Below are 26,673 nucleotides of genomic sequence, written 5' to 3'. Positions count from 1 at the left end.
GTTAAATTTAATTTCAGATAAACAGCAAATTATATTTTAGCGTAAGTATATCCCACGCAAGCTTTGGGACATACTTATGCTAAACAATTAGTCATCATTCATCAAAATTCAAATGTAACTGGGTCTGCTGTATTTTATCAGTCAACCTCACCTTGGAGGGTCCTGACTGGGGGGGAGGGTGCAGGGAACAGAGGCTGATGGAGCTCCTGGCACAACCTCCTCCCTCCATGATGGCAGCTCCCTCAGAGGGACTGTGAGCGGGGGGAAGTGAGGAGGAGGTTGGAGACAGGGAGAGGCTCAGAGACACCAGGGACCCAGAAGGAAGCAAACTCTGGGTTTCAGGGGGGCGGGGGAGAACAGGCAGCGCCTGGGTCTCAGGGAAAAGTGCCCCTATCTCCCCGTCGTCCCCAGGTGGGGAACCTCAGCCGGACCATAGAGAAGATCAATGGTGTGGCCCGCTGCCCCTACGACCCACGCCACAACTCCACAGCTGTCATCTCCTCTCAGGGGGAGCTGTACGCGGCCACCGTCATTGACTTCTCAGGGCGGGACCCTGCCATCTACCGCAGCCTAGGCAGCGGGCCACCACTTCGCACCGCCCAGTATAACTCCAAGTGGCTCAATGGTAAGGGGGCACGGCCCCGGGGGTGGGGGCTCTCCTGCCAGCCAGCCTACCCTGAGCCCTACCAATCCTCCTTCCTGCCCCCCCTCTGAAAGGGATCACACTGGCTTCCTCAGGAGGCCCAGAATCCGGCAGATGTTTGCCCAAGGACTGGAGTACACTGGAGATGGACTCCAGATGAAATCACAGATGTACCCAGAACAAATGGAGGGGAAGCGATGAGGGCAGAGGAAGAGTTGGGAATTCATTAGGAGGAGAGGTTATAGGAAAGAAGAGGTTGGGAGAGGGTGGTAGTAGTTTCCTTTCCCTTGGAGCTGAATTCCTGCTTCTCTACTGATTGGCCTGTGGCCTTGAGCAAGTACTTGACCTCTCTCTGCCATAATGTTCTCATCTGTAATCAGAGGATAATCATAGTACTTACCTCGTAGGTTGTTACGAGGATCACAGAAAGTACTTCTAATAATGTCTGGTAGGCAGTGAGTGCTCAGTAGCACATATTAACTATTACTGTAACTTCACAGTGGAGGTGGGAACAAGATGAGTTAGAGCCTCCCAGTCAGCAAACTGTCCAAGGGTGTCCGGATGCCCATCTGGGAAAACGGAAGTCAACTCTGTCCCCTTCCGACCCACCCCACCCACCCCTTTGTTCCTCTCCTGCCCCCCAGAGCCAAACTTTGTGGCAGCCTACGATATTGGGCTGTTTGCATACTTCTTCCTGCGGGAGAACGCGGTGGAGCATGACTGTGGACGCACCGTGTACTCTCGGGTGGCCCGAGTATGCAAGAACGACGTGGGGGGCCGCTTCCTACTGGAGGACACATGGACCACGTTCATGAAGGCCCGGCTCAACTGCTCCCGCCCAGGCGAGGTCCCCTTCTACTACAATGAGCTGCAGAGTGCCTTCCACCTGCCTGAGCAGGACCTCATCTACGGGGTCTTCACTACCAACGTGTGAGTCCCTGGCCCTCTGCTGTCCCATCCCTGCCTCGTGGACTGGTGGGCATGGGCAGGTCCCTCTCTGGGCCCCTGTTTCTCCTTCTGTAAAATGGGGAGTGCAGCCGGTCTTTAGGGTAAACTTGCTCACACATCACACACTCCTAACTTGCTGTGGCTTGCTGCCTCTGGAGGGGTAAGCACTTGTTCTGGATTGCTGTGAAGGGCAGGCCAAGGTCAGATCTGAAGAAAGTAAACAGAGCTGGATTATGGCTCTGTGCAGGAAGAAATTGCTGTGGTGAAAGGAAAATAGCCTGCCTTGGATGAGGTGATGGCAGCCCCGGGAGGGGTCCAGGAGCAGCCCTCTACGGGCAAGCTCAGAGAGAATTCTCTCCAGTCCCTTCCAACCTCAGGACTCTATGGTCCTGCTCAACCTAACCAGCAGAGCCTCCCGGCAGTCCTGACGGCACTGGGAGACACAGGCTGGGATTCAGAGCCCCTTTTGTTTCCTGGGTGTATGTAAGGAAGGGTAGCCCTCATGGAGCTCACGAGGCCCCCTCCCCCCACCTCCTCCTGTGTAAGGGCTGACCCAATCAGGTGATTTCACGTACAAAATGCTGAACGGGCAGCAGAGACCGAGGAACACGTTTGTTGTACAGGATGCTGGGCGAAGTTCTTTGTGAGGACCTCGGAAACATATGAGCCTAGAGTGCTGTGTGCTGACGCTGGGCCCCAGGTAGCGGGGACTGGAGGAGGGCCATGCTAGCTATAGGAAGCACAGTCTGAGAGGAGGGACAGGGATGAGAGCAAAATGGGGAAACAGGAGCAGAGAGGCCATCCAAGGCCGGGGGACACCCATCCATTGCAGCCCACGCAGGCCATGAGCCGACAGCCAGGAATTAATGACCAGCCAGGCAGTCAGCACAAGATAGTGGGCAGTCATGAGCAAGGGGCAGGAGCTGCTGGAGAGGCATCGGGGGACATGATGACATTGGTATGGATTGGAAATAGCTTCTGTATTATGTGCCTTCTCCATGCCAGGTGCTTGTCACGGTGGGGAAGGGAGGGAAGCAGGGGTGCCAGTGAGCAAAAGCAGACCTGGCTTTGCCCTTAAGGAGCTTTCCTTCTAGAAGTAGTGGTTATTAAACACCCAATTTTAACTGTGATAAATGCTACAAAGGGAAAGGGCAGTGTGCAGGGAAGCCTCTACCAGTATGGAGGGGTAGTGGTCAGGGAAGGCTTCCTGTAGGAAGTGACATCTACTGGATGAGTGGGAGTTAACTAGGGGAGAGGAGCATTCCAGCCCGAGGGAAGAACACACACAGAGCTTTGGAGTGGGAAGACAGAAATGTTTGAGGAACTTAACGGAGACCAGTGTGGCAGGAGCCTGGAGGGTGAGGAAGAGGAGAAACAGGAGAGGAGGCTGAGGAGCTAGGATGGGAAGAATTACGTCCTTACAGACTGCTCAAGGGTTTTGATCTTGATTCTAAGAGCAAGGAGAAATTATTGAAGGGCGTGAAGCTGGCCAGAGACCAGCTTGGATGCGCATTTTGAACTGTTCCCTGTGGCTGCTCTGTGGAGGATGGATTCAAGGAGGCTGGACAGGCTGTAGGAAGGCCAGCCACGAGATCAGTGCAGCGTCCAGCCAGAGCGATGGGGGCTGAGGCCAGGCAGAAAGGGCAGGGAGGGTGATGGACACATTTGGGAGAGGATCTAAATGCCGAGAGTAGAACTGGAAACATTTGGCTGCATGGTATGGGCTCTGTGACCTGTTCACATCAGACTCATAGAGACACCTGATCCCAGGACTGAACGGGTCTTAAGAGGTCATCCGGCTCAGGGTGTTGTGGGCTGTGCAGCATGAATCAGTGGTTTGATAACCAGCTTGAAAAGTAAAATAAAATGAAGAAAGCAGAATAGAATGGAATAAAAATAGTGGAGTATAATACATTTAGTAAGGGTATTGTTTCATGAAAATTCTTTACAGATGTGTGTGCTTGGGGGCGTATTATTTGGAGTTGTAATATGAAGTATATTTCTGACAGTGGGCTCTGGACTAAATGTTTGAAAAACACTAACTTTATTTGACCCTCCTGCTGGAGAAGGGAAAGGGATGAGGAAGTAACACAGAATGATCCCCCAGGGCTTCTCATCCGTGGGCCTTTCCCAGAGTTTCCAGAGTGTGAGGATCGCACCCTCCTTCCGTGTGGAAAGCACCGGGCTTGTGCTAGGTCCTCAGCAAGCCTCGGAGCTGTGCCGCACATAGTGCCTGGACGGCCGGCTGTGGGGCTTAAGGGACCAAGGCCCGCAGGGAGGGCAGCACCCCACCACCTCTTGTCTTTCAGAAACAGTATCGCTGCTTCTGCTGTCTGCGCCTTCAACCTCAGTGCCATTTCCCAGGCTTTTAATGGCCCATTTCGCTACCAGGAGAACCCCAGGGCTGCCTGGCTCCCCATCGCTAACCCCATCCCCAACTTCCAGGTATAGCTTCTCCTCCCCTTTCCCTCTTCTCACAGACCAGCTTTCCCTAGATGACCAGCCCCCCAGCTGATTCCCAGCTGCTTAGCACAAACACCAAACCTGTCCCAGCTGGTCTGCACCCATCTGTGAGGCCTGCGATAGTTCTCTAAGACGGTGGAGTGAGAACGGGAGAGTGGGTGGGATGCAGAGCAAGGGAGCCTGCTCTGAGCCATCTCTAAATGTGACTTCACACCTCCAGGGAGACTCAATATAGGAAACTAGGAGAGCACTCACAAGCTGTCTGGTCAGAACTGAGGGATTTTAGCTGGAGTTTGCTTGCAGTCTACCTAGCCTGGGTATTAATTCCTGGAGGGTCTGAGTGACAGGAGTGGTCAGGGCCCAGCCATGGATGATGTGAGCATCCCCTGGTGCTATGCTGGAGAAGAGGAAAGAGCCCTGAGGCAAAGGAAGCTAATGACGGTCAACCTTCAAATCCATCAACTTCCTGCCCACGGGGCAGTATGGAGCATGGGAAGACCTCAGACTTTGCAGTGGGATCATCCTGACCCAGATATAGCTCTCCCTCTGTGTGACCTTGACCTGGGTCAAGTCACCCAACTCCCGGAGTCTCTTTACCCTTGTCTGGTACTAGGGATGATACTCTTGACCTCAAAGATAACTGCAAGGGTTAAATATGCACCTGACACAGTGCCTGGAATGTAGTAAATGCTCCATAAATGGTAGTGGCCCTCCAGCTTCGCTTTGGAAGGCATAAGAACTTTGAGCTGGTAGGAACACAAGAGAGGGAAGGCAGGTTGTGGCCCAACATGGGGGAGGAGCACCTCCAGCAACAGTATAAAATCACACCACACTTGTTATCCACACTCAAATGATTCATTTTTAGATAACCCAGCCCCTTTTTCATCTCCCCCGCCCCCCCTTCACCATCCTCCGCAGGTCCCCCCTCCCCCTCTTCTAGCCTCCTTTCCCCTTTTTTTTTTGGGGGCTCCCCCCCCCCCCCCCCCCCCCCCGCCAAGGGGTTGCAGGGAACGCAGCGGGGATGTTGGGGGTGGGGGGCCGGGATCAGGTAATCACGACCTGCCCGTGGCCGCCTGGGTCATGATGAGGAAGGAGAGGGATGGGGGACTGGGCAGCCCGGCAGCTGGGCACGTGTGACCCTACCCCTTCCCGCGGTAGTGCGGCACTCTGCCAGAGGTGGGCCCCAACGAGAACCTGACGGAGCGCAGCCTGCAGGACGCGCAGCGTCTGTTCCTGATGAGCGAGGCTGTGCAGCCGGTGACACCCGAGCCCTGTGTCACCCAGGACAGCGTGCGCTTCTCACACCTCGTGGTGGACCTGGTGCAGGCCAAGGACACGCTCTACCACGTGCTCTACATCGGCACTGGTGAGCCTTCGCCGCCCAGCCTGGCCCCGGTGGGGAGGAGGTTGAGGGGCGGGGCGGGGCTGGGCCTTCAAGGCCCGCCTCGTCCGACCCCTCCAGAGTCAGGCACCATCCTGAAGGCACTGTCCACGGCGAGCCGCAGCCTCCGCGGCTGCTATCTGGAGGAGCTGCACGTCCTGCCCCCCGGGCGCCGCGAGCCCCTGCGCAGCCTGCGCATCCTGCACAGCGCCCGCGCACTCTTCGTGGGGCTGAGCGACGGCGTGCTGCGTGTCCCGCTGGAGAGGTGCAGTGCCTACCGCAGCCAGGGGTAAGCGGGCGGGGTGGGGGGGCCGCGGGAGCGGGACGGGGGGGGGGGGGGGGGGGGCGGTGTGGGGGGGGGGGGGAGGGCGGGCCCCTGGCCCCCTCCAGGCTTGTGCCCGCCAATCGCACCTCGGAGGTGGCTCTCATGAGACAGAGCTCTGAAGCCACCTGGAGTGGCATCCCGGCACAGTCTCCAGTTGTTTGCCTTTGGACAAGTCACTTCACCTCGCTGAACCTTGGTTTCCTTGTCATAAAATATCTGCAGGGTTTTTGTAAAGGTTAATTGGGACGGTCTGCATAAACCACTTATCATTGCCTGGGGGAAGTGTGTGCTTTAGCAAATGAGGGGGCTGTTGCTATCCCTTTTGTCAACCCCAAAACTAGGGCCTGCCAGCCATCTCTAGCTTACTTGATTGCATCTCAGTCCCTTTAATTCAGAGAAAGGTCTTTATCTTTGAAACCACAGGACTTACTACCCAGATGCGAGGGGAGCTAGGAGACGATGCTCTGAGTCAGCACCAGATTTTTGCTTTTCTTCCTTCCTGACTTAGAAGAGGCAGAGAGGCCTGGCTTGGGTCTGGTGGAGATGAGGAACCATGTGGAGCTGTTGGTTGTATTTGCTTCCCAACTGCTGCTGAGACCTTAGCTTCAAGTGGATTCACGAGTTTGGCAATAATGGCACTGGCATCTCAGGGGGAATACAAAAGCCTATTCCAAAGCCAAATGGAAATGTATCTCCGATTCCTACCATGTGAAGCTCCTCTGAGCTGTGCCCCCTCATTTTTGAGATAATCAAAAGCTGCCTAAGCTGGCATAGTCACAGCCACATTGCCTCCTGTGGCCTTTGCAACACAGAAGCCTCCTGGCCGTGCCCATCTGTCCTTGAGAACTGAGAGACAAATGGTACCCCTGCTGCCAAGGGTCGTCCTCCAGCTCCTGTGGGGTGTGCCGGGCACTGGGCAGAGGGCCGGAGGGCCGGGGAGGAGGCTGGATGGTCACAGTGTGGCAGCCAGGGAGGAAGAAAGGGAGAGCAGTGGGCAGACACTCAGGTTCCCCTCGGCGCCAACACATGGCTCCAGCAGCAAAACACCAAACATGTACTAAGCCCTACCATGCTCGGAGCACTTTGCAGGGTGGTGGAGGTGAGAGAAGGGGGACAAGATGAAATGGGCCCAGAACACTCTCATTTCCCTTGGCGCTGTGGATGTCTGGCTGGAGAGAGAAACCTGGGCCTGTAGTGGACATGTGGGGAGAGACAGTGGAGCATTGTACGCGGGGCTCCCGTGACCAAATTGGACGCGCCTGGGCTTCTCCCTCAGCTCCATCATCTGCTAGCTACACGATCCCGAGCAAGCTACTTATCCTTTCGAGCTTTCTCCTCAGGGGAAAATAGGAGGAAATTGTGATGGAGCAAATGATAGTTCATTCTGGGAGAGTTGTTGTAAGGATTGGGAATTCTATTCATGAAGTGCTCATGCATGGTAGCTAGTGTCCTTAGTCCCTTCTTATCTCCACAAATGCATGTCAGGGCCCTTGCAGCCCCCTGGGCTCTCTGCAGTCTCAGCACCTGTGACATGGACTACAGGCAGCAATGGCTTGGCACAAATCACAGGCTCTCTGTTGATGGCATTTCCCCCGTATCTTGTGTTCTTTAACTCTTGCATTGTTGTTTTTTTTAAGATTTTATTTATTCATTTGAGACAGAAAGATACAGAGAGAGAGAGAGCATGAGAAGGGGGAGAGGCAGAGGGAGAAGCAGGCTCTCCGCTGAGCCAGGAACCAGACATGGGGCTTGGTTCCAGGACCCTGGGATCATAACCTGAGCCGAAGGCAGATGCTCAACCATCCAAGCCACCCAGGCACCCCTCTTATGTTGTTTTTAAACTTTTCACATGGTCTTGTTCTTTAGGAGCTTGTAAATACTTGAAGGCAAACCCACTGTCCCATTACTTTTTAGACTTCACCAGGGGCCCACGCCCAGCCTAAGGCACAAAGTGGCCTTCCACACAGGACTGATCCTTCAGCTCACTGATCATTTCGCCTGAGAGGAGGTTGGTGCAGGAGAGGAGAGGGGAATGGGACCGAGGCCAGCTGGGAATGCCAAGGGAGGATTGGATCTGAACCTTCGCCTGTGGGCACTGAAGTGGTCTTTGAGCAGGGGAGTGGAGTGAATAGGTGTTTGATAAAGATCAATCAGACAGCGGTGAGCGACATTGTCAAGGGGCAGAGGGTTGGCCAGTGTGAGCTAGTGTGGCTCCGGGCCAGATATGAAGTAATGGGGTCTGCAGTGGAACCAGAGAAAGGAAGATGCCGGGACATTGCCCCGCTCACATGATGCTGCAGAGAAGAGACAGGGGAGGTTTTGTCGTGTGGCCAGGTGGAACAGCAGGGTAGAAAGAGGTCAGTTTGGAGTCTGATACTTTCACTCTATTTGGATTCCTGAATTTGGGATAAGAGCGCTTGACATGTACAGTGAGATGCTGCTATAAGGCTCTAGGTGGATCTGAAAATGTGAGGTCTCATAATTGCAAAGTTAATAAAATGACCAGAGTGAGGCCGTGTAACCACCAATCTGTGCACCCCAGAGTCTGGAAGCCAACTATCACACTATATCAGAATTTGTGCTATTGGGGGGCGGGTTGTCACAGGGTTTTACTGTGTCCTAGGATCGACATTTCATGCTTTTTCCCCTCATTCCTTCCAAAGCTGGCAGGAGGATGAGGGTGGATTGGCAGAGTCCTTTTCAGGCCCCCCTCCACTGCCCAGAATCCAGGAGCTTGTCTCCAGCCCCCTCCTTTTGCTCAGGCAAATCTCAGCCCCGTGGGACATAACCAGGACCCTGGCCTGGCCAGAGAGAGACCAGGGCTCACAAGAGGTGGGGAAGAGGGAATGAGCGGCTGATTGGCTCTACAAAGCAAGTGTTTTATGCATGAACACTCCCTTCCTCCTTCCAGCGTGCCTTTCACGCTGCACTGGACGGGGCGTGGGGGTGTCTACACTGGTTCACTCAGGAAGGTGGCTCGGAGAGTCTCCTCCCAACCTCTCTCCCTGACCGGAAATCATTTAAGATGATGGCCACTTGCTCCCAGGCTCCACCTTGGACAGCTCCCATTGCGCTACTGTTGCTACCGGGTGCTGGAATCCGCCCGCTTTCAACTTCCACCATCCCTCTCTGTCCTGCCTCCCAGCTCATGGAATGAACCCGTTCCCTTTTGTAATGGCTGCTTGAGACACTGCAGTAAAAAAGACATGGTGATATATTATTGGTCTAATGGCTGCTGTTATGAAAGGAACTCTCAACTGCTACCCATTCTTACAGTCAGACACGCTTTAATTCTCTCCTTGGAGCTTTAATTTTAAGAACATTCCCTGCTCTGTAAGCTTTGGAGTGGTCTTTGGCCAAAAGCCGCAAATGTGGACAGGAGGAGAGCTCAAGCATTGGCTCCAGGGGAGTCGTGTAAGCCCCATCAGGCGGCCAGGGCCAGGGGAGGGCAGGGCAGGCGTGTTTGTGGAGAATCTGGTCTCTTTCTAGTCTGGGGGAACTGAGAGCTGGGTGAGAGGGTGAGGGAGCCTGAGTGGGGGTGCTGGGGCCAGCATCCACTCTGGGTTTTTCTTCCCTCCTTTCCTATTCTGTCACGGATTGGGAAGACAAGGCACTTCATCTCTTTGATTGGGAACCCTGACCAACGTGGCCCGGGACAGCAATGCTCAACCATGCTATTCGTTAGAGTCACCTAGGGAGCGTTTAAAAGATTCCAGCCTACTTTGGTCCATAAAGCCCAGATATAGGTGGGTTTTTTATTTTGTTTGCTAAAGCTTTTTATTTTTTTTATTTTTTATTTTTTTTAAAGATTTTATTTATTTATTTGAGAGAGAGAGAGAATGAGAGATAAGAGAGCATGAGAGGGAAGAGGGTCAGAGGGAGAAGCAGACTCCCCGCTGAGCAGGGAGCCCGATGTGGGACTCGATCCCGGGACTCCAGGATCATGACCCGAGCCGAAGGCAGTCGCTTAACCAACTGAGCCACCCAGGCGCCCTGCTAAAGCTTTTTAAAAGATCACTAGGAGATTCTAATTTGCAGTCAAAACTGGGAACAATTTTTCTAGAACTGGTTATTTTTTTATTTATTTTTTTCAGTCTTTTAAAAAAATTTTTATTTTAATTCCAGTAAGTTAACATACTGTGTTATATTAGTTTCAGGTGTACAATATAGTGTGATTCAACAATTCTATACATCATTACTCAGTGCTCATCATGATAAGTATACTCTTAATCCCCTTCTCCTGTTTCACTCATCTTCCCACCCACCTCCCCTCTGATAAGCTTTATTTTATTTTTTTATTTTTTATTTTATTTTATTATGTTATGTTAATCACCATACATTACATCATTAGTTTTTGATGTAGTGTTCCATGATTCATTGTTTGCGTATAACACCCAGTGCTCCATTCAATACGTGCCCTCTTTTTTTTTTTTAAAGATTTATTTATTTGAGAGAACGAGAAAGAGAGAGAGTACATGAGAGGGGGGAGGGTTAGAGGGAGAAGCAGGTTCCTCGCTGAGCAGGGAGCCCGATGTGGGACTCAATCCTGGGACTCCAGGATCATGACCTGAGCCGAAGGCAGTTGCTTAACCAACTGAGCCACCCAGGCGCCCCTATACGTGCCCTCTTTAATACCCATCACCAGGCTAACCCATCCTCCCACCCCTCTCCCCTCTAGAACCTTCAGTTTGTTTCTCAGAGTCCATCGTCTCTCATGGTTCATCTCCCCCTCCGGTTCCCCCCCTTCATTCTTCCCCTCCTGCTATCTTCTTCTTTTTTTCTTTTTAACATATAATGTATTTTTGTTTCAGAGGTACAGATCTGTGATTCAACAGTCTTGCACAATTCACAGCACTCACCATAGCACATACCCTCCGCAGTGTCTATCACCCAGCCACCCCATCCCTCCCACCCCCCACCACTCCAGCAACCCTCAGTTTGTTTCCTGAGATTAAGAATTCCTCATATCAATGAGGTCATATGATACATGTCTTTCTCTGATTGACTTATTTTGCTCAGCATAACACCCTCCAATTCCATCCATGTCGTTGCAAAGGCAAGATTTCATTCCTTTTGATGGCTGCATAATATTCCGTTATATATATATGTGTATATATATATATATGTATATATATACATATATATATATATATATATATATACACACCACATCTTCTTTATCCATTCATCTGTCAATGGACATCTTGGCTCTTTCCACAGTTTGGCTATTGTGGACATTGCTGCTATAAACATCGGGGTGCATGTACCCCTTCGGATCCCTACATTTGTATCTTTGGGGTAAATACCCAGTAGTGCAATTGCTGGATCGTATGGTAGCTCTATTTTCAACTTTTTGAGGAACCTCCACACTGTTTTCCAGAGTGGCTGCACCAGCTTGCATTCCCACCAACAGTGTAGGAGGGTTCCCCTTTCTCCGCATCCCCACCAACATCTGTCGTTTCCTGACTTGTTAATTTTAGGCATTCTGACTGGTGTGAGGTGATAACTCATTGAGGTTTTGGATTTCCCTGATGCCGAGCGATGTTGAGCACTTTTTCATGTGTCTGTTGGCCATTTGGATGTCTTCTTTGGAAAAATGTCTGTTCATGTCTTCTGCCCATTTCTTGATTGGATCATTTGTTCTTTGGATGTTTAGTTTAAGAAGTTCTTTATAGATTTTGGATACTAGCCCTTTATCTGATATGTCATCTGCAAATATCTTCTCCCATTCTGTCGGTTGTCTTTTGGTTTTGTTGACTGTTTCTTTTGCTGTGCAAAAGCTTTTTATCTTGATGAGGTCCCAATAGTTCATCTTTGCCCTTGCTTCCCTTGCCTTTGGTGATGTTTCTAGGAAGAAGTTGCTGCGGCTGAGGTCAAAGAGGTTGCTGCCTGTGTTCTTTAGGATTTTGATGGACTCCTTGGACCCTACATGAAAGAAGTAGCGTGAGGCAAAATTGCTTTCCTCCAGAATCTTCTGCTTTTATCTTGTACAAACTGATTCAAATTTTCTGCTCTTCTCCATTTTCTCTACTGGCAGACATTTGTTTTTGATGAATAGAATTTTATTTATTACTATTATTAGTAGTATAGCCCTAGTCATGGCTCTCTTTCATTTAATTCATGTTGCTTCTAAAGTGCCGTAACAGCTGCTTCTGGAGTTTGATACTGCCTTCTGAGAGCTGAGGGAAATACCCTCAGGAGCGGGCTTCATTGAGTTCTGATTGGCTGGATTTGCTAGCAGCAAATTTGGTCCAAATGTCAGCCAGAGAGCAGAATCTCAAAACTACATGTTGCTGGGACTACTTTGCATATGTACTGTATCTAGTCCCACGGTGTCTAGTTTGATGCATCCTGCTGGTGAAACACCCCCAAATCAAACCATTGATCTCAGATGAAAATATGAACACACTTATATTGTACAATTTACAATTGTACTTGAGTGAATAAAATGGAAACAGATTCTTGAGTAACAGATGAGCATTCTGGATTCCCGGGTGGGCCAGAGGGTACTTGCTGGGGTCCAGCAAGGCCCTTGCCCATTGAAGCCCCAGGCATCACCTCCCTTAAATGAGGTCATGGGCTGCCGGAGCAAGGGGCAGCATTATCTTCTTCAGCCTCCTCTGGCAACAGGGGAAGCCCCACCTCCTTCTTTGTGAGCTCTCTCATATAACCTCATTTGTCTTGGAACCTGACATGGTCCATTGAACTCACTGAAAATAAAGAACTCACCTGACAGGAGACTCTCCTTAAAGCTTTGAGAGGAAAGAAAGATTCTATCCTGGAAACAACAAAAGGAGAAAACTCTTGACTCTTTCATGTATTCCTTTAACCCTTGACATCCTTGCCCCTTTTGGCCCATCAAAAATCCCTCTGCAGAGTCACGCCATGGTGTGGACTCCCCCACCTCCTTGCAGCCTAGCACCTCCTTTACCTGAGCCTTGTCTGCTTTCTGGCCTCCAATTTCTTCCCCCCACTCCCAGTGCTCTCTCTGGACCCTCTCTTGCAGGCCCACTGCTGTGGAGCAGCCAGGCCTGGTAAAAGGGGTGGAAGTTGGGAAAAGGAGGCAGAAGGGACCCAGGGAGCCCCTGGGGTTGGCAGTGGGTTCCCCCGGGCAGAGGGAACTTCTTTCAGGCTCCAGAATCTGATACTCTATTTACTCAGCAATGAACAGCAAATCCTGATTCCATAATTTCCATACTCTTTTTCTCCTCCTTGAAGTCTTACTAGTAGAGATTTAATTGTTTTTAAAAGTTTTGTTTATTTGATTATTTATATTTTAGTAATCTCCACACCTGAAGTGGGGCTCAAACTCATGACCCTGAGATCAAACATCACACACTCTTTTGACTGAACCAGCCAGGTGCCCCCAGATTTAACTTGTTGTTGTCGTTGTTGTTAAAAACTACAAAGGATGGGACGCCTGGGTGGCTCAGTCAGTTCAGTGTCTGCCTTCAGCTCAGGTCATGATCCCACGGTCCTGGGATCGAGTCCCACATCGGGCTCCTTGCTCAGCGGGAGCCTGCTTCTCCCTCTGCCTGCCTCTCCCTCTGCTTGTGCGCTCCCTCTCTCTCTCTGACAAATAAATAAAATCTTTAAAAGAAAAACTGTGAAGGATAAAATGAATAAGTCTGAAGGAGAAAGAGAAGAGAGGAGTCCTAGAACGTGAGAAGTGGAGGCATTCGGGGCATTCATTGGAGTGTGAACCATTACCTTCTCTGGGTCACTGCAGATAGACTAGCCCTGAGGGCCCAGGAGAGGGGACATGGGACCTTGACCCCTCTCTTGGCAGCCTGCATTCATTCTCATGATGCTGATGCACTAGACTCTGGTCCCTGCCCCTGAGCAGCACAAGCATGTGGATGCCCCCAGAGGCCCCGGACTATGCCTCCGTGTCCCCTGTGTTTTGAAGCATGGGCCTATGTTCACTCAGTGGGCGAAGTCAGACTCTCAGCTGGGAGGCAGGAGCGTGGTGGAAGAATCGTGGTTAAGAAGTCTAAGCTCCTAAAAAAAATGAAGCCTAGGCTCTAGCCCCGGCTCTGCCATGTGTAATCTGTGTGATCTAGGGGAAATTCCTCTTCGCTCTCTGTGGCTGTTTCTTCCTTTATACAACAAAAAGGTTGTATTGCAGATCCCAGTAATTCTCAACTTGGCTTCCATTAGAACCACGTAGGAGCTTTTAAAACCTCCCCACCCCCCAGAGACTTATGGGTGGGGGCAGTATTGGTATTTTCTAAAAAGCTTCTTTAGTGATTCCAATGTGCAGCCAGGGTGGAGAACCACTGGGCCAGAGCATCCCTAATCCATCACTAATGTTTTGTGGCTCTATTATCATCATGTCTGACAGGGAGGCGCTACTTCTTTGGATTTCTGTTCACCACATCTTCTCCTGTGGCTCTAGATGAGGAGCATGGGGCACCCAGGCTTGGGGAAGGCAAGGTTAAGGGTGTGGGCTCTGGAAAGCAAGGGTTTGAGTCCTTGTTCGGCTCTCTGGGTTTCCTCCATATAACATAAGGATGATGAGAGTACCTTCCGCACTGCATTGTTGTATTAAATTAATTCATGCTTGTAGAGTGTTTAAAATGATTCCCGGCACACAGGAAGTGTTCAATGAGCTTAGTTATTACTGTGGAGGGCAACTGGATGGATAAGGGCACCAGAGGGGGCGAGTGAGGCTGGGAGGCCCGCAGGCTTGAGTCTCAGGACTTCTGTCTGGCAGGGCGTGCCTAGGGGCCCGGGACCCATACTGTGGCTGGGACGAGAAGCAGCAACGTTGCAGCACGCTTGAGGACAGCTCCAACATGAGCCTCTGGACCCAGAACATAACAGCGTGTCCTGTGAGAACCCTTTCATGTGCCCCACCTGGGACCTTGCCCCCTGATTCAGGCTGTGACTCTCCATCGGTATCCCCATGTCCCCTGGGACCTGGTGCCTTCCCAATCCCTGCCTCGTGTGACCTGTTTGATGTGTATCTGCAGGTACGAAATGTGACTCAGGATGGGGGCTTCGGCCAGTGGTCACCATGGCAACCATGTGAGCACTTAGATGGGGACAATTCAGGATCTTGCCTGTGTCGGGCCCGAGCCTGTGACTCCCCCCGACCCCGCTGTGGGGGCCGAGACTGCCTGGGGCCAGCCATCCACATCGCCAACTGTTCCAGGTATGTGGGGGTACAGGACTTGAATGGCGGCTGCCTTGGCCTGGAAGTGGGGGGGGCGCAAATAGAGGAAATGGGGCATCCCCAGGCAGGTGTTCCCGCAAAGGGACAGAAACCACTCCAGAGCTGTGCAGGGGACTGGAGAGGTGGCTAAAATATGAGCCCTCCACTCTAGTGAGAGAGAAGTCTCTGCCTTGTGGGGGCTCTCGATACAAACAGGTAGGCTGGACAGGCACGGGAGTCACAGACCATAGCCTCAATAAGTCTTGCTGTTCCAGACACGAGGGACAGCATGGGGCAGTGGTCAAGTAGGCAGACCTCGTGCCAATCCTGGATTGCCATCGTCTGGAGGTGTGACCTTGGGCTCTCTTAAAATCACTCAATTCTATACATCTGTATTGATTTAACTGTCAAAGCAACCTCATGGGGTAGGAATACAATCATTATCCTTACTTTTTTTTTAAAGATTTTATTTATTTATTTGACAGAGAGAGAGAGAGAGAGCGAGAGAGGGAACACAAGCAGGGGGAGTGGGAGAGGGAGAAGCAGGCTCCCCGCTGAGCAGGGAGGGGGCTCGATCCCAGGACCCTGGGATCATGACCTGAGCCGAAGGCAGATGTTTAATGACTGAGCCACCCAGGTGCCCCCATTATCCTTACTTTAAAGACGAGTTTTATGAGGCACTGAAATTTTCAGTAACTTGCTCAGGCTCATATAGCCAGTAAGGGATAGAACCAAAACTTGAAAATTGGAGTCAAAGTAGACAACAGTGAATGGTGTCTGAGGTTGGAGCAAAGCCTAGGGTGTTGTAGAACAGGGGAGAGAGAATGGGATTGAGTGCAAGGGTTGGACAACCAAGAAGGATGAACAAAGGTTGCATATTGCAAAGGCAAATAGAGCCTTTTCTAGAGAATGTGTCCTTTTGCCCCACAAGTATCTCCATGCCCTGGGTCCTACCTCTATACCCTTAGCCCTGAGCACAGCCTGATATATGGGAAAAGGCTCTAAACACATGTTTGAGGAATGAATGAACACAGGAACGAATAAACAGCCGGCCTGGTTGGGAGCTGCCCTTTCCCTTATCACTGACAATAATATAAAATCCAGCTGCCTAGCTATAGATAGATCTGAGTAGCTAGGACTCGGAGGATCATCTGTCCCTGTCCCCTCTGACCCCACCAGGAATGGAGCGTGGACTCCGTGGTCCTCGTGGGCCCTGTGCAGCACGTCCTGTGGGATCGGATTCCAGGTGCGGCAGCGAAGTTGCAGCAACCCTGCTCCCCGCCACGGGGGCCGCATCTGCGTGGGCAAGAGCCGCGAGGAGCGGTGAGCGAGCGTGTGGCCAGAGGTTTCTGAGACAAGCTAGCCCTGCGGTCCCAGACTTGTCGGGCCTCCTAGAAAGTGGCCTGGATTCTCCGAGTGAGCCAGTGGACACTTGTCCTTCCCAGGCTTGCATTCCCAGGGACCTCCTGTTAGGGAAGGGGGTGCCTGCTCCCTAGTGCGATGACTGCTCCCCCCACACACCCTTCCCCGCAGGTTCTGTAACGAAAACACGGCTTGCCCGGTGCCCATCTTCTGGGCGTCGTGGGGCTCCTGGAGCAAGTGCAGCAGCAACTGTGGGGGCGGCGTGCAATCGCGGCGGCGGTCCTGTGAGAACGGCAACTCCTGCCCTGGCTGCAGCGTGGTGAGGCCCGGATGAGGGCGCGCGCGGGCCGGAGGACCTGCCCCCAGGGGACGGCAGGCGGGGGCCGGGGACGCGGGCCAGGCCTGGGGCTGCAGGCCCACCACACAGCACCCGCTCCCATCCCGAAGGAGTTCAAGACGTGCAACCCCGAGGGCTGCCCGGAAGTGCGGCGCAACACACCGTGGACGCCGTGGCTGCCCGTGAACGTGACTCAGGGTGGGGCGCGGCAGGAGCAGCGCTTCCGCTTCACGTGCCGCGCGCCCCTGCCGGACCCCCACGGTCTGCAGTTTGGCCGGAGGAGGACGGAGACCAGAACCTGCCCCGCGGACGGCTCGGGAACCTGCGACACAGACGGTACAGCGCCTTGCCCCGCTCCCTCCCAGGCGCCGGGCGCTGGCGCCGGGCTGGGGGAGGCTGGGAGTCGGACAGGGCTCGGGGGAGGGGGGGGGCGGTGGATCGTGTGGTTTGGAAGAAGCCGGAGGCCTGTGGGGCAGGAGTGGGGCCGATGGTGTGCTCATCACTGAGGCCAGTCTCCCCACCCGTGCCCCACCCAGCCCTGGTGGAGGATCTCCTGCGCAGCGGGGGCACCTCCCCGCACTCGGTGAGCGGGGGCTGGGCCGCGTGGGGCCCGTGGTCGTCCTGCTCCCGGGACTGCGAGCTGGGCTTCCGCGTCCGCAAGAGAACGTGCACGAACCCGGAGCCCCGCCACGGAGGCCTGCCATGTATAGGCGACGCCGCCGAGTACCAGGACTGTAACCACCAGGCTTGTCCAGGTGACCCCGCGCTTAGGGAACCCTCATCAAGGAGACTCCCTAGGCCACACCTCATGCCCAGATGACCAGTTCTTTTTGCCAGCTCTGTACAGTGGGCCCTACAGCAAGTCTGTGGCCTGACCATGGACACAGCCCCTTCTCCCACCGAGCACGGCCTCTCCTTGTCTTCCTTGTCACTTATTTTCTCTCCCCTAATGGGTTAGCCAGATAAGAGGCTTGATTTGAGGTAGAGTTGGTTTTTGGTGTCTCCTCTGCAGCCAGCATTTCCCCCTGCACCCCTCAGGAGGAAGGGGCAGTCCCTAACAGTGGGCTGAGGGGGGTGCAGAGGATGGGCTCAGGGTGGTCCAGGGCAGCGTGGCCTAGCTTGGGATAGGGTAGAAGAAGTGTCTTGGGCCCTGCCTGCACCTGCAGCCCCTTTCACACACCCTGTCCCCTTGCAGTGCGGGGTGCCTGGTCCTGCTGGACCTCGTGGTCCCCGTGCTCAGCCTCCTGTGGTGGAGGCCACTATCAACGCACACGTTCCTGCACCAGCCCTGCGCCCTCCCCAGGCGAGGACATCTGTCTTGGTCTGCACACAGAGGAGGCACTGTGTGCTACAGAGGCTTGCCCAGGTATCAAAAACATCAGGCCAGGGCTGGGGAGCCCCTTGGGTCCCTCTGAACTCCCTCGGGGGTCCCAGGGCGGTTAACCTCATCTGAGCCCACAACCCACAGAAGGCTGGTCACCGTGGTCTGAGTGGAGTGCATGCACGGAGGACGGAGCCCAAAGCCGCAGCCGACACTGTGAAGAGCTGGTCCCAGGGCCCAGCGCCTGTGCCGGTAACAGCAGCGAGAGCCGCCCCTGCCCTTACGGTGAGATTCCCCGTAGGTCCTTAAGCCAGCACCTTCGCACCAACCCTTCCCACCCTGTGCCCCCAGCTTCCTTCCCCTTCTGAAGAATCTTAGTGGGTCTAGGATGGAACACCAGGGTGGGAGGTGCACATACTTCGGGCTTTTGCCCCTTCTTCTCTAGTGAATGGGCTGACCCCTCATAGAGACAAGGTCTGAGTGGGGACAGAGTGGGGGAATGAAGGCCCCCAGACCATGTCTCATGGCTCAGTGCTGACCCAGGGGCCCTCCTAGAGATATACCTAGCCACAGAGGGACCCTTCTCTCCTCCCCGCCCCAACACTCTTCTCTGCTTGTCTTCCTGCAGTGATCCTGCCTGCCTCCAGCATGGAGGAGGCCACCAGCTGTGGAGGTAAAAGGACCTTGCCCCACCTCATGACACTGTCTTTCCACCTCTCCTCCCCAAAGAGGAGACCAGCCCAACTCTGAAATCTGGAGTCTCTCCACTTCCTGCTCCAGAGAGACAAACCTTGCGGAGGTCCTGCCTGCCCTGGACCATATATAGGGGGGTCTGGGAGGTTTCATCTCTGCCCCCCAATTAGGAGGCAGTCATCGAGTCTGTATTCAAGAAGAGTCACCCAACTCCACACCGTCTGGTTCCCTCCTCTGACCTAAACCACAGGTGTCTTGTGAGAGAGGCCCCTGGTGGCAGGCTGCCCAGCCTTCCTGTTTCCGTTGAGTCTGGCTTCAAAGCCCTTTCCTTTATGTCTCAGAGCCTCCTACTGGGAGGCGATCAGGAGTGGAGTCTCTCCTCTTCGTGGTAGCCCTTTCCTTACCACTTGCTTCTGCCTCTCCCAGGGTTCAGTCTCGTCCACCTGGTAGCCACAGGCGTCTCCTGCTTCCTGGGCTCTGGGCTGCTGACCTTGGCCGTGTACCTGTCCTGCCAGCACTGCCGGCGCCAGTCCCAGGAATCCACACTCGTCCACCCTGCCACCCCCAACCACCTGCACTACAAGGGTGGGGGCACCCCCAAGAACGAGAAGTACACACCCATGGAGTTCAAGGTGGGAGCCTTCATATCGAGGCTGAGTGCGGGGTGAAGGGTGCTGTGGTTCTGGCCCTGAGCTGGGTTGGGTGCAACTGGGCTGGGCACTGGGGAGGGCGCAGTGGTGCTGTGAACTGTGTCAGCGGTCAGAATGTTGGTTCACTGACTGGTTCCTGATCCCCTTGCCCTGGCCCGTCCCCTTTCCCCACCTCTCCCTTCCCCCTTCCTCTCTGGTTCCTTCCTTCCTCCACAGACCCTGAACAAGAATAACCTGATCCCCGATGACAGAGCCAATTTCTACCCACTGCAGCAGACCAATGTATACACAACCACCTACTATCCCAGCCCACTGAACAAACACAGCTTCCGGCCTGAGGCCTCACCTGGACAACGGTGCTTCCCCAACAGCTGATAACACTGTCCTGGGGACTTGGGCTCCTTGCCTTCTTAAGGCACAGAGCAGGTGGAAATGGGACGGTTGGAGCCAGTTTGGTTTTCTCCTTCTGCACTAGGCCAAGAACTTGCCGCCTTGCCCTTGGGGGTCCCATCCGACTTCAAAGAGCTCTGGCTGGCGGTGACCATGGGGGAGAGGGCTGGCTTCAGGCTGGCACGTGGCTGGAGTTCCAGCTCAGCCCAGGTCTCTCATGGCCTCCTTGCAACCCACTACCGTGCTCATCTCCCCTGCCGTGTCTGGGCTGTGGACCTACTGGGCATGTGAGGAACTGGAGAGGAGATGGCAGGACAGCAGGCTCTTAGGTTTGGGCTGGAAATGATGCTCATGTGGCCCTCACGGGCCGAGGCTGTCCCTCTCTGGCTGGCCCCAGGAAGCGCCTGGGATCCACCCTGATTATCTGTGAGAGGAACTAAGCAAATGGCCCCAGAAGCTCTGGATTCTCCGCCCAGGGCCGGGCCACTGTGGTGCTGCCCCAGTGTGACCTGGGGACCAAGGCTGGCCCAGGTTGTCCACCTTTGCCTAGCAGTCTGTACTTTGCCTAGGGACATCCCTCTGGTCAGAGGCAGTGAGGGCTGGGGACTGAAGATTGATCTTTGCTAAGAAGCCCTTTAGTCTGGCTGGCACAGGCCTCAGCTTTGCCCTCAGAATGCAGGAAAGGTGGTCCAAGAGAAAGGGAGGCAGGAGTCCACCCTCTGTGCCGCTGTGGAGACTGTCTTCCAGTCGCTGCTCAGTAGAGCTGTTGGCCGAGACCTGCTTGGGAGTCTCTGGGGCCCTTCATCTGTTCAGGAACACACACACATGCACGCGCGCGCGCACGTGCGCGCACACACACACACACACACACACACACACTCAACATGCTACGGCAACAAAAAGGATGTTGGGCTGTGGCATTATTAATTAAAGATGATATCTGGTCTCCAAATGTAATTCTGTCTTCGTGCGTATGTGTGTGGGCTCCTCTTGGCGTGCGCTAGTCAAGCAGAGCAATGCACTAGGGTAATAGATGGTCTTCTCAGGGTGGAGGGAATGATCCACATAGAATTGGATTTTCATAGAGGGTATCTTCCCACTTGTGAGAATATGTACATACACACGTTGCTCTAAACCCTTTTAGGGACAAATTCCTAAGTAGGGACACAAGGTACACACCAAAGGCAACACGACTGGAGATTTTTCTGCCTGGTCCCTTAGCAGCTCTTCTAGGCAATAGCTCCAGAATGGAAATGCGTGAGTCCAACAGGGGAGTATGATGAGGTTATTTTATGAGGTATTTATAAGGCTAAGTTTAATAAAAACCAAAACTGACTGAAAAAATGAACAAACCAGTGAAGTGGGAGAAGCCCAATATAGTTTTTGCTGGATTAAGTAAAAATAACCTCAAAGCCTCAGCCCACCAAGTCACAAATGAGTGGATGGACATGTTAAATTCAAAGAGCAATTTCCCAACTTAATTGGCTGGATCAATTCTCCTAGGACTCCTAGAGAATTCTACTTGTAGGTCAGGCTTTAAAGCCTGTGATCCTAGTGGGAAGGAGGAGGACTAGAGCATTCCTGGACCTGCCTGAGTCCTGGAATCCCTGTGCTTACTGGGACAAAGGAAGTAGCAGTGTCAAGCCAGGGCGGAGCCTGATGAGAGACAGCTCGGCAGACCTATGAGTACTTCTGCTTTGGGATTTCTCACTGGGTTCCTGCTAACATAACAAGTCCAGAGCTTATGGGACTTTGTGGGGTGTTAGATCTTAGGGTCTCTGATTCTCTTAGACCTGGTAGAAGCAGTGAAGCTTAAGAGTGTTCAAGGGTCCAGGGCCTACTTCACAAGGGTCACTTATATGTCCAAGTGGAGGGACTGGACAGGTGTGTAGGAAGTAGTAATGGAGAAAACCTCGCTAATGCTCACCCCTATTCCTATTGACTGGAATGGCATTGGTGGGAATGAAAACCTATGGGTGCAGTGGCAAAACACCACAAACACACACCACACTGAATTCTCTTTTTATAAAAAAAAACTGTTGTGCCTTTGGATGCATGACCATCAGAATGCATTAAGGGATCCACACTGCATGCAAATTAGCTTGCATGGTTGGCAAAGGCTGCTCCATAGCCAGCCGGGCCCGTGGATGAGGAAGCCAAGAATGTCCTCCTTGGAGGCTGCCTTCTCTCCGACAGGTGCCTGAGGCCACATGGATGGCTGCATAGTGTCAGGAAGCTGAGATATGAAAGAAGAGGGGCCATCTTAGGCCCAACTGGCTCAGCAAAAGAGGAAGGGAAATGCAAGATTGGGTTCTCTAGGCCTTCTTGGGCCTTCTTGTCTTTGGATAACTCTCTCTGTGTGTTTTCTTATTATTAAAGTAATACATGTTTATTGTAGAAAATTTGGAGGATACAGGAAACCAAAAATATAAGCACAGTTATAGGTAAAAACCAAGGCAGAGACTTAGGGATTTTAAATGGTGGTGTGAAGACATTTCTTCTCTCAACATCACTCCAAAAGCAAAGAAGAAAAAAACAAAAGCTGTCACTATTTTCAATCAAACTAGGGTATAACTATAATCCCAAATCATAATACATGAACACAGAAAGCAGAGGAACAGCAATCATCTGGAAGTATGATTGTATGGTATGGGGGAAGTATGAAGTATGGGTATGGGTCAAACCTAAGCACCCAAGCAATTTCAGAAAGAATCAGAAATTGGAAGACCTGGTATCAGGGAAGGTGGGGTTAAGGTGGGAGCCTAAAAATGAGGTGTTGGTTGAAAATCCGTGTGTAAGCTTCAGCTAGACCCTCAAGATGACTTCATTCTCTAGTCTTAAAGCTAAGTCACTACTCCTTTGCCTCCACAGAGGACAATAAGTATGTTCCCTTGGGGCACTGAACCAGACTGGACATGGAGATACCAGGCACAAAGTGGATGTGTGGTGAGGGTCTGTTTGGATAACTAGAGGGTTAAGAAACAGACTATGATTATCAGTGGGATTCAGCAGTTGCCTTTTTGGCTAACTCCAAGATTCTGGCAGCCAAGTTTCTCCCCCATCCCCTCCTCTAAGCAGGAGATTGGAAGATGATTCTTTGAAGAAGCACACTAAGTCTACAGAATCTGAAAAAATAAGCCAGCTGGTCACCTGTGCAACAATCCTACAGTGAAGTACACTCATTAACAAACAGTGTCCAAGTACATAGAACCAGCAGTCAACTTTCAGTGCCTCACTCATAAATAGGAATGTGCAGATAAGCATCACAGACATCAGAGAAAAATGTGCCAACATGAAAGAAAGACCAAGAGGAACTCGATGAAAACAGAGATGGTATATATAGAGACTATTTCAAAGACACCATAATTCTTCAGAATAAGATACTGCATTCATGAAATAACAAGATAAAAAGGATAGATTAAAACTCTTAGAAGTTAAAAAAATATGACAGCAGAAAAAATAAAAGGGTTTAACAATAAAGGGAGTTTCCCAAAAAGTTGAACAAAAAGACAAAGAAATGGAAAATAGGAGAGAAAATATAAGAAAACTAGAGGATTGGGGCACCTGGCTGGTTCAGTTGGTGGAGCATGTGACTCTTGATCTCGGGGTTGTAAGTTCGAGCCCCATGTTGGGTGTAAAGATTACTTAAAAAATAAAATCTTAAAAAAAAAATTAGAGGATTGATCCAGAAGGTCTAACAGCCCATTGAAAAACTCACAGTTGGAAATTACCAAAGAAAGACTATGGGAAATTTTGCCAAAACCAAAAGACAAGGTCTTCAGATCAGTACCTAGCACCAAGAGGCATAAAAACATAACATTTCAAAAGAACAGCCTTGAAGAGAAGATTCCAACAGACAAAAAGGATTAGGAATATGAATGGTACAAACCTCTTATTAACAGGATTTAAAGTGAGGGGCACCTGGGTGGCTCAGTCAGTTGAGCAGCTGCCTTTGGCTCGGGTCATGATCCCAGGGTCCTGGGATCAAGCCCTGCATCGGGCTCCCTGCTCTGCGGGAAACCTGCTTCTCCCTCTGCCTGCCACTTCCCCTGCTTGTGCTCTCTCTCTCTCTGTCAAATAAATGAATAAAATATTTAAAAACAACAACAACAACAACAAAAAACAAGATTTAAAGTGAGAATGAAGTGGAAATTATCCTCAAGATTATGAAGTAAAAATAATACTTGGTTGTGAATTTTATACCCAGCCAAACTATGAGTCATATGAGTGGAACATTTTTAGACATGCAGAATCTCAAAAAATATATATCACATGCACTTTTGTTTCAGTAAAACAAGAGAAAACAAAATGTGGATCCAAGGGAAAGGGGACCTAACACAAGAAGGGGGTGAGGACAGATATGTCATGCAACAGGCCCAGAGGGCAACAATCCAGGTTAGTGTAGGAAGAAGATAGCATGCACCCAGAGAGAGCCAGGAAAAATGAACAGGCAGATTATCTGGCAGGTTTGTATGAAAAATCATATGAAGATTTATAAATATGTTATTTTAGGGGCGTCTGGGTGGCTCAGTTGGTTAAGTGTCCAACTCTTGATTTCAGCTCAGGTCATGATCTCAGAGTTGTGGGATCGAGCCCCTGTCGGGCTCCACACTTAGCAGAGTCTGCTTAGGATTCTCTCTCCCTCTCCCCCTGCCCTTCCCCCTCCACCCCACGTGTGTGCACTGTCTCTCTCTAAAATAAATAAATAAATCTTTAAAAAACTGTTATTTTATAAAACTGTATGGAAAGACTTAAATTTGGGTTCAAAGAAAATTAAGAAAAAAAGGCATTTTTTTGGTTCTTACATGATTTATTTAAAAAGCTTTTTTTTATTAAAATAAAACACAGATACAGAGAAACTACACAGAACAAAAGTATAGCTTAGTGCATATAGGGTTAATACCTCTGTAATGACCATCCAGGTCAAGCGATAGAACTTTCACACAATCCAGATCCCCTTCTTCTGTCCCGTCCTTGTCACAGCCCCCTCCTTCCAAATATGAGATAATTGTTAACACCAGGTAAAACAAAAGAGCAGACAGAAAAGGAAATGTAATCATTGTTTATCACTCGGTGCCACCATGATATTTATATAATCATAGTAAATAAAACACTGTACATGGACTTAAGCATAACTTGTAATACAGATATATCATACTTTTTTTTTTTTATCATGGGGAGGCATCACCAAGTGGACAAGCTTTAATTTTTGTTGCCAACTGAATGTTGGGTAGATATTGGAAAAGAAAGGAATGAAACACTTTAAATGATTTTTTTCCTGATTATAACTATGGTACATGTTCATTAAAGAAATTTGGGGAGGGGCACCTGGGTGCTTCAGTCAGTTGAGCATGGGACACTTGATTTTAGCCCAGGTCATGATCTTAGAATCATGAGATCGAGCCCCGCGTCAGGCTCCAAGCTCAGTGGGGAGTCTGCTGGAGATTTTCTCCCTCTCCCTCTGCCTCTCCCCTATAAAATAAATAAATAAATAATTTTTAAAAATTAAAAGAAAATTGGGGAAAAAAACACAAAAATCTTACAAAAAGAAAATACAAATTCCCCCAAATCCAGCCAAGAAATAGCCATCATTACTTCATTATGTTCTTTCTGAGGTCTTTTTTTATAGTTGTGTGTAAGTTTGAGAGTGCTTTATAAAATTAAGACATACTACATACATGGGTTTTATTCAGATTTTTAAAAACTTTTTGTTTTTATTTAAATTCAACTAACATATAATGTATTATTGGCTTCAGAGGTATTATTCTGATTTTGATATGTAACATTATATCCCCATTTCCCCACATTGTTAAAAATTCTGTGAGCCTCCAGACCCCTTTCAGAGGCTGCCCTAGGAATGGGTCAGGGAGTGGAGAGAGGGCCTTGTTTAGCGAACTCCACAGGTAGCAATGTATCCCCCTCCTTACCCCTTGAAAGAGAGAGTACAATTTTTATATATTTCATTTGTTTACCACCACTGAGGAAGGTTTACTTTGAAAAGTTTGCATAATATTTGAAAAATGCTGGCCTAAAACTTTCTGTTACATAAATTATATTTGTTACATAGATTTATCTATTCTATTACATACATTTATTCTACTCTATTATACAAATGTATCACTGTATTACAAAAATTTATCATAATTTATTGAAACCAGTCATTCGTTTCAAAATTTTCTTTAGCAAAAAATACTTTTATGGAACCTCTTATCCATATCTCTGACTATATATCCTTAGGATAAATTCCCAGGAGTGAAGGCTCTTAACTTCTCTGGACAGGTCTCTTGCTGATGAGAACATACTACCTCCAGCAGTGTATTCTCATTTTCTTACTACTAACCCTAATATCCAACACTGATAAGTGCTATCCCTTCCAAACACTGATCAGGTACGGAGAAACCACACAACAAAAGTACAGCTTGGTGCATATAGGGTTATGATGCCTTCTTTGGATCTCTCAGCAATCCTAAAACAAAGGTACTATTAGCAGGCCAACTCTCAGATGAGGAAACCGAAGTTTAATAATTTTAAGTAACTTACTCAAAGTCACATTGCTAGTCAGTGATGGTCCCAGAATTTCAGCCCAGACAGACCATGTGCTTGCTATCAATTTTTTTTTAAACGTGCAATTGCTTAAATTTTCACTTAAACATATTAATGAGTGGCCAATTCCCCCATACACATATTGGTCATTGGCATGTCTACTTTTTAAGGGAGGTGTTCTGTACTTTTTCTCTTAGGTGGTGATCTTTTCCCTGCTGCTTTGTGTATAAAGTATACAAAGGAACTCTCATGTATAAATATATTAATCCTTGGTCAGAAAGATTGAAATATTTCTCTAATTGATCATACGCCTGCCTTGACACACAGATGTTCGGATTTTTTTACATAGTCAGAACTACAGATTTTTTAAAAAATGAAAATTGCACTGACTTTGCATGAATAACCCTGAAGTAATGAGTCTTGTCACTGTCACCACCATGAATCTCAAGGAAGTAGAGTT

The 26,673-nt window shown here is 50.4% G+C and overlaps 1 protein-coding gene across 3 annotated transcripts in view; it reads left to right on the top strand.

Annotated features, from left to right (window-relative positions):
• Positions 1 to 20,615, top strand: part of SEMA5B (semaphorin 5B) — a 119,070-nt gene extending 98,455 nt beyond the window's left edge. For all 3 annotated transcript variants that reach the window (XM_073894456.1, XM_073894470.1, XM_073894466.1), the window contains 16 exons: positions 412 to 625; positions 1,288 to 1,573; positions 3,901 to 4,036; positions 5,213 to 5,420; positions 5,517 to 5,724; positions 14,477 to 14,594; positions 14,736 to 14,917; positions 16,097 to 16,240; positions 16,451 to 16,598; positions 16,727 to 16,952; positions 17,153 to 17,371; positions 17,812 to 17,982; positions 18,085 to 18,222; positions 18,566 to 18,610; positions 19,057 to 19,262; positions 19,497 to 20,615. In XM_073894456.1, coding sequence (XP_073750557.1) covers positions 412 to 625; positions 1,288 to 1,573; positions 3,901 to 4,036; positions 5,213 to 5,420; positions 5,517 to 5,724; positions 14,477 to 14,594; positions 14,736 to 14,917; positions 16,097 to 16,240; positions 16,451 to 16,598; positions 16,727 to 16,952; positions 17,153 to 17,371; positions 17,812 to 17,982; positions 18,085 to 18,222; positions 18,566 to 18,610; positions 19,057 to 19,262; positions 19,497 to 19,655 — 2,808 coding nt within the window. In that variant the 3' untranslated portion in view covers positions 19,656 to 20,615. The remainder of the gene's footprint in view (positions 1 to 411; positions 626 to 1,287; positions 1,574 to 3,900; positions 4,037 to 5,212; positions 5,421 to 5,516; positions 5,725 to 14,476; positions 14,595 to 14,735; positions 14,918 to 16,096; positions 16,241 to 16,450; positions 16,599 to 16,726; positions 16,953 to 17,152; positions 17,372 to 17,811; positions 17,983 to 18,084; positions 18,223 to 18,565; positions 18,611 to 19,056; positions 19,263 to 19,496) is intronic.
• The last annotated feature ends 6,058 nt before the right edge of the window (positions 20,616 to 26,673 follow it).

Source organism: Callorhinus ursinus, unplaced genomic scaffold (genome assembly GCF_003265705.2).
Source record: "Callorhinus ursinus isolate GAN/ISIS: 27379988/994484 unplaced genomic scaffold, GSC_fseal_2.0 scaffold1, whole genome shotgun sequence".
Taxonomy (NCBI): Eukaryota; Metazoa; Chordata; class Mammalia; order Carnivora; family Otariidae; genus Callorhinus; species Callorhinus ursinus.
Note: the sequence above shows the minus strand (reverse complement) of the source record. Positions and strands in the feature narration are given on the sequence as shown.